The sequence below is a fragment of the Patagioenas fasciata genome, chromosome 1 (genome assembly GCF_037038585.1).
Source record: "Patagioenas fasciata isolate bPatFas1 chromosome 1, bPatFas1.hap1, whole genome shotgun sequence".
In the NCBI taxonomy this organism is placed as follows: domain Eukaryota; kingdom Metazoa; phylum Chordata; class Aves; order Columbiformes; family Columbidae; genus Patagioenas; species Patagioenas fasciata.
The window spans coordinates 173,178,511-173,186,074 of NC_092520.1; the positions used below are offsets into that span (position 1 = coordinate 173,178,511).

At 46.5% G+C, this 7,564-nt stretch overlaps 1 protein-coding gene across 2 annotated transcripts; it reads left to right on the forward strand.

The window, feature by feature from the left end:
• The first annotated feature begins 353 nt into the window (after positions 1-353).
• On the forward strand, positions 354-7,204 carry LOC136107233 (retinoic acid-induced protein 3-like). 2 transcript variants are annotated; one of them, XM_065848135.2, is made up of 4 exons: positions 354-478; positions 3,013-4,022; positions 5,008-5,060; positions 5,809-7,204. In XM_065848135.2, the coding sequence occupies exons 2-4, from the start codon at positions 3,059-3,061 to the stop codon at positions 5,899-5,901; spliced, it is 1,110 nt and encodes a 369-aa protein (XP_065704207.1). In that variant the 5' UTR covers positions 354-478; positions 3,013-3,058; the 3' UTR covers positions 5,902-7,204. The 2 variants fall into 2 exon arrangements, with proteins under 2 accessions (XP_065704207.1, XP_065704216.1); XM_065848144.2 differs by having other exon boundaries at positions 3,034-4,022.
• Positions 7,205-7,564: the final 360 nt, after the last annotated feature.

Below are 7,564 nucleotides of genomic sequence, written 5' to 3' on the forward strand. Positions count from 1 at the left end.
AGAAAGCATGCAAGGAGACAAAAGGCTTGGAGCAGGGAGGGGACACACTGCTATTCATAGCCACCGTCCCCACCCACAGGTGCCAGGAGTGCAAGGGGAGCATCTTATCAGGTGCTTGGCTGAGCAGCGTTCAGTCCGTCCCATCCCAGAGCTGAGACAGGCAGTGGCTCCATCTCCACCCCGATGCAGGGGTGAGTGCCCCGCTGACGTCAGGAGGTCTTACTTCATTTCCTGGCGCAGGGTCCGTATTTTCATAACCGTGTCCTGTTGGAGAGGAGAGGCGGTGGAACTGGAATAGGCGTGCTCAGCCACACCTCCTCTCTCCTCCAGCTGTTAAAGCTCGCAAGGAGGCCAAGCGCAGGTCTGATGCTTGGCTGAGGTTAACAGGAGCGGAGGTGACTGTGTTACTGGCACACTGGGAAGTTGCCTCTTCTAGCTGGAGCCTCCCTGCTGCCTTCTCCGGGCAAGACCCAGAAAGGTAATTCAAGGCAATGTCCTACATGATCCAGGGTGGACCTGTGTTCTACAGCTGGGGTGGTATGGTGTTCAGGACCATGGCTCTGGGGGGTGGGAGAGCAGGGGCATGGGGTGCCACAGCAAACAGAGACAGCCTCCCACCCTTGACCCTAACATAGAATTCCCAGCTGGAGTTGGGGGAGTTACGGCAGACTTTCTTTGGGAATTTGAAATTTGTGCCTGGATGGGTATATTTTATGCACAAGGTATTAATGAGAGAGGAGGCACAGAAGACTTATCACTACAGTGAGAACCATGATTTGAGTGTGAGCTGTGATGTGGACCCAGCAGTAGTGAAGTGACTGTGGCACAGGTTCCCTTGCACAGACTGCAGAGCCCCTTGGAAATCCCAGACCCTTGTGTGGGTGTCGAATAAGCAAACTCAGCTTCTGGGGGGCAACACTCACCCAGGAGACAAGGTAGAGACTGTTCATGCCTCACAGACCATCTACCCCGGAAAAAAAAAGTGAAGGGGCTAAAAATCAGTACATGTGGTGCGGTTTTCCAAGGTGGCAATGTTCTTTCCACCCTTTTTGTTCCAAGGGCCGTGGCAGCTGACTGGGTGGCAAGTACCACTTGCAGTAAGCACCCAAAACTATGGGTGTGCTCTGTGCTGCCCTGAGGTCTCAGGCTGGCTTCTCACCTGCCTCAACAGCAGGTTGTATCTCCCAGACCTGTGAATAGATAAGCTTATCTGATCAACAGTAAATTTCTGTGATTGAAATTGTAGCATTTTCTCTCCAGATTTTCAGAAAGGTTTGTTATTTATCACTCACAATTGTCCAGATAACTGTCAGCTATTTGTACAAGAGATCATAAATCTCTAAAATGTTGTGAACGATGATTTGCAAAATCTCCCACATGTTGTTCACCAATTCCATTCTTTCCATGAGAGTCCAAAATGCCTGCATATTTGCATAATTCATGTTTTATTGTAAACAACTTTTTGAAGAGCTGCACATCTCCTTTTACACAGTGAGGTTGCAAGCTGGAAAAATACTCCAACATTTATAAGCAGGTCACATTGAGGCAAATGTGGGGCTGAGAGTGAGTCAGTGATATTTTCTCCCTTCATTCATCCTTTGATTAGATCAACTGCCATTTATTGAAGACTCAATCTCCCCTCCCTAAAATCTATTGGAAGGGTTTTAGAACCAACCTCATAACAGCAGTGTGTTGTTCTGGAGGGGGAAAGTGAAGGCAAATGGCATAATGAGCACTCAACACTGATTTTTGCAAGAGAACTTTTGTCTTTGTATCTCAGAAAAAGCATTTGGTTTTCCAGTGTGGGGGTTACCATTAAGGCCAGATTCCCTCATGTTTCATGTCAATATTGTATTTAAACTCCTGTTTGGTAGATTTCAGAGACCTGAGACTAGCTGAGCAATTTGGTGCCTAGAAAGCAGTACCTGACCCCTGGGATCTAAACTCTCTCAATGCCTGAATAATGGGTCACAAAGTGCTCAACATGCTCATGTAGTGGTTTCTGCACATGCTTCAGGCTCTCAAGGAAGTAGGCAACTTTATACCCCTTGGCGACAGGCAGAGCTCACCTAAACAGTCCTTTTATCCCCTGGCGAGACAGGCTTAAACCAGGCTTAGACAGCACTGAACTTGTGACAAGACAGCAGGAATGTGCTGGGTACACTGAAGACCTTGTCCATCCTTGACTTGTGGAATCCTCAAGCAGTAACTTGGTGGTTACTTGTCGTGCAATGAACAGCATGAGCTCTGACATGTCAGGCCTCCAGCCAGAACAAGGCAATATCTTGGCAAGGGGACCATGATCTTTGAGATAGTTCTTATTGCCCAGCTGCCATGAAGAAGAAGGAATATGAATTTGGGAGTCATGTTTGGTGGCCTATATTTGCTATTATTTTGGCATGAGAAGAAATATGCTGGAAGTGTCCAGCTTAGTTATCTGCAGAGTAAAAGGCAGTTGAAGTTCCCCTTCATTCATACCCATAAACCAAAGCCAAGAGTGTTTCAGAGAAAGTAATAGAGGGAAAAGAAACAAAGTAATGAGTTTCCTGTTCTGTATTGCTCATCTCTGAAGCTCACTGGTAGGAGGTACTGATGTTGTTTGAACTTGTCAAAAGAGTGTAAGCTGTGTTATGACTAACAGCTGCTTTTGTATCAAAAAAGTGACAAGGCAGCTCGGTCTCTGTGCTGCAGGGCATCAAGCTAAGGCTTGTGAAAGCGCCTCACCTTCTTCCTGCTCCCCATTCTCCTACGACATTGCACAACCCCAGGCATGGTGTAGAGGACATATAAGGTGGATGGCCTCCTGCTGAGGGGCTTGGCTTGCCCTTGACTGAGAGACAATGCCACATAAGAGGATGGCTCTGCTCCCACCTCCCACCTCCCCATGTCCTCAGTACTGTAGTGTCCTTGCCCAGTGAGGTGGAGAGGGACATCTATCCCACTTTTCTTTCCCCCCTGCTGGCAGCACCCAAGTGGTTGATATGACAGCCTGTGTCTTTTCTTCTTCTACAGTTTTGGTTGAACATTTCACAGGGAGGTTGTTCAAGAAGGCAAGAGGATGACGACGACGATGATGACGACGATGATGACGACGATGACAACTACGTCGCCTCCCCGAGGTTGCGGCAACATCGATGCTGACTATTACCTGCTCTGTGATGTGGAGAAGGCCTGGGGGATTGTCCTGGAGTCACTGGCTGCAGCTGGTGTCCTCGTCACCATTTTCCTCATCTGCTCGCTCTTCTTTCTCATCTGTAAAGTTCAAGACAACAACAAGCGGCACATGATCTCCATCTATTTCTTCTTTCTCTTAGGCACACTTGGCGTTTTTGGTCTCACTTTTGCCTTCATCATTAAACTCAATTCCAGGACTCGTCCAACTCGCTTCTTCCTGTTTGGAGTCATCTTTGCTCTCTGCTTCTCATGCCTCCTCACCCATGCCTTCAACCTCAACAAACTAGTGAGAGGAAAAAAGCCCTTCTCCTGGCTAGTATTGCTGCTCCTCATGGTTTCTTTTGCCCTGGTACAAGTTGTGATCAGCATTGAGTACTTAGTCACCATGCTAGTAAACCAGAGAGATGATTTTCTGAATATGACTCCAGAGGAGACCAACAAAGACTTTGTCATGCTTTTGATCTATGTGCTCTTCTTGATGGCTCTGACCTTCTTGGTTTCCATGTTCACATTCTGTGGCTCATACAAAAGGTGGAAGAGACATGGGGCACACATCTTTGTCACTATCCTGTTCTCCATTGCCATTTGGGTAGTGTGGATCACCATGCTTACAAAAGGCAACACAGTTTTAAATAATCCTAGCTGGGACGATCCAGTCGTGGCCATTGCTCTGGTGTCCAATGGATGGATCTTCCTGATAATGTATATCATCCCTGAAATTTGTTTCCTCACTGCCCCTCCAAAGCTGGAGGACTACCCTCCAGAAAATGACTTTTGCCAACCCAAGTTCTTAAAGCAGACAGCTGGAGTGGACAATCGTGCCTACACCCAAGATGAAATTGTGCAAGGTATGATGAAGTGAACAACGCCACTGTCCCCCAGCCCTAGACGCTCATGCACCACTCATGAGCTATAAGGGTTAGAAGGGCTACAAGAAAAGATTTGAAGATACTGGATAATTTAGAAGTAGTAAAAAGTTTCAGACTGATGAAGAAATGCAAGTTAAAATGAATCTTCAGACAGGAGGGAAAAGAGTTAGAACCAATGCAAAAGCCAAAGATGTGTAGGAGGAGCAGCTGAGTAGGAGACCTATTGGGTGTCAGGGTTAAGACATAACTTGTTATGATTCTGTTATGGCTAGAAGGTCCGTATAGAAATTCAGGAGTTTTTTGTTTGTCTCTTAGCAATGCTTCAGCTCTTCAGACCTCTCTAGGTTATACCTTGGAGACCATTTCTTTTATTTCTGATATGGATCTCATTATTCATTGAAAAATAAATTCATCATCCAAAAAGGAGGCAAGGAGGTCTTACGTTTCAGTATGAGTTTCATGTCTACTTGGACAAAGTAAAAAAAAATGAGTTAAGGCTTCCCAAAGCTATGGGTAGGAGATGTGGCCACACTCCCCATGGATCTGCTGCTGAGATCACATTTGTCCCCTGGAGTCAAACCTCCAGGTTTGTAAAAGAATAGCTGAGAAAGGCTGTGCTTTCCCAGGGAATAAGCCAGAGGGGTCTTGTGCATGCAAGTGGGGGGGATTTGGCCAGTGATGATGACAGTATTCGTGAGGCAAAAGGAGGTGTCCAAACTCCAAGGCCACTCACGTCTTGTTATTTACAATACTATTAATTCCTGCTTTCATAAGGAAATACTTAATAAGTCCCCATCTATGGATTTTAACCCATTCATGCCTGTATATTGCATAGAGTTTGATCAGACTAAAAGCAGATGCTAATGTAGCCACGGGCCCTTTGAGTCTTCATTGTCATGGTATTTCCAAGCTAGAATATAGCACTAATTTATTAACTTTTCCCCTCTCTTGTCTTGTGACCCAGGAGACACAGGAGATCTCAGCTACAACCCATACACTTCTCACTTTCAGATGAAGGTAAGTTCACCCCCCCATCACCCATTTCACCACATGTAGCCTGTTTTTCAGATGGTGAAGGGAAGGACAAGGGGCAAAGATGGACCTAGAGCAGGCTCTGTGGAGGCAGACAGGTTCTTCTCATGGAGCTTGGTGATACCATGACACATGTTCATGGAGGTACCTGTGGCTGGGAGGAGCTGTGACATGTCCAGGGACACGGGGAGGCAAGAGGGACCCAAAGCAAAGTCTGAGGTTGTGGTTTTCAATATTCTGGGTTTGATATAATGTAAGAAGTCGTCTCTTTAGGCACAGTTCCTGTAAGAGACTATGCCCTCCTTCAGGAGATCATACTCCTTTTCCCAGCCCGTGCCCTGAATGTATTCCCACCAGCAACCACTGAAAGTTGCAGTGCAGATCCAGGGTGGGCAGTCTGAGTGCCCCTATGTCCATTCACCAGTCTTACTTTATGCCAGAGTCTAGCCAGATCTAGTAGCTCACATCATGTCCCCACATGTCCACTGGTGACATGTCTCCATGACTGGTTTGTTCTGCCAGGATCCTTTTCCACAGCCCATTGATCACATCATTCACAGGAAACCTTCAGCTCTGTTTCTCTCTCTCCTCCTTTTTTTTTTTTTCTTTTTTTTCTCTCTCTTTTTTTCTCTCTCTTTTTTTTTCTTTTTTTTTTTTTTTTTTAAATTTTAAGATATATTCTATTCCTTCTGTCCAGTTTTGAAAGGTAAAAACTTTCTTGCTTCCTTTTCAGAGCATCGAACCCGAAAATAACTTATCCATCCCTCGGCCCAAGGCCCGGACAAGCCCATACCATGACTACACTGGTGGGAAAGGCCCCATGTAGCAGCTCTACTGGGAGCAGAGATTAAGCCCCTGTCAGCAGAGGCGTGAGGAATGGGCCATGTGGTGACAAGTGACTTGATGCTACAGAAGAGACAGAATCAAACCCACAATGGCAATGCTGATGATAAGGAGAGGAGTCCTCTTTTCCCTGCACAGGCATCTTTGTAACCCACTCTCATTTGTCCAACACAGTTTTCAAACACTGCCCTGGCCACCCTGTTCCTGCTAACCCAATACTCCATGGGATGGAGCTCATCTCTTCTGACAGAGGAACGTGCTAGGAAGAGCCTGTCCTGACCTATTTTCAGCAGGAATGCTGTAGGGCTAGAGCAGCAATAAGATCATCAGCTGGACCTGTGACTGGCTCTACCCCAGCCAGGACTTGCTTTGATCAGCTTGTGGGGCTGCCTGCACCCCACATCTGACAGGAGAAAAGGCAGGAGCCAGAGCATCAGCCCTACACATCCCCACTCCTGCCTGCCTGTGAACACATCTCAGGTATGACCAAGGATGCCCTTATCTATCCACTGTTACTGTTGTGCCCACTCCCAGCCCTGCCTGGCTCTCTCTCAGAGATCAGTGGAGATGAGACAGAGAAAGATAGAGAAAGCAAGATTATTCCTTTTTTCTTCTTCATGTTAACTTCCAACCCCTTCCTCATTGCCTAGAGACCACAGTGGAGAGCAGGAAAAAAAAATTTAAAGACACAAAAATATCTACACCTGTTTACCTTGACACATTTTCTGATTTGCACTCTAGCATCAGCCTCCCTCTGAGCTCCAGCTCTTGACCATGTGCCGCAGCTGAGCTCCCTGGGGAGCTCAACCCCAAAATACCTCCCTCCCTACCCCTGCCACACCAGGCTGTGGGTCCCTGCAGACAAAACCTTTTCGATGCAGCTGTTTGCAATAGCCTGGTAGAATTTAACCCTATGCACGTTGGAGATCTGCCTCCTCCCAAGTGTATATGTGATATTAATATGAACATTTCCCAAGCAGCCAGGTTACGGAGGGTGGGCACCCTTGTTCCCAGGAGCGAGCAAATGTGAGCAAGTGCATGTGTGTGCATGAGTGTGTGTGTGCATGGTGTGGACTGCACCCTGGTGATGAGCAACAAATCTGCAAAGCTGAATCGTTCTGTAGCCTGCTTTGCATTTAGTAAATAGCTTTCCATGATATTTCATATATAAATACATAGAGCTCTCCAAGTGGGTGTGTATGGTACACCAGTGTCTGATGCAGCTATGTATTTATTTAGTACTTTGTGTGTGGAATATTTAATTAATAAAAACCCAAACAGTCTGACTAGGAGAGACACATATTCTTCCTTTGGAATGTGATGGTGGGGTGACAGCAACAGAGTGGGCCACCTGGAGACTGCAGCTGGGGGAGAAATGACAAAGAGCTGGCTTCTTTGAAGCTGTCACTGTGGACCAGAGATCGGCTGCCTAAGGGTGCAGAAGAGGGTTAGTTGCTTCTCCATGCTACTGTTCTTGAATAAAGAAAGATGATTCCATGTTAGAAGTGCTTAAGAAATGAAGAAATACAAGCCCAAGCCACAGCAAGCAAATACAGGAAGAAGGATGTGATCTTTCCATCACTGCATCTGCCTGTGTGTGCTGCATCTATATTCCGGTATTTATTTGCTTGTGTCTTGCTGGGTAC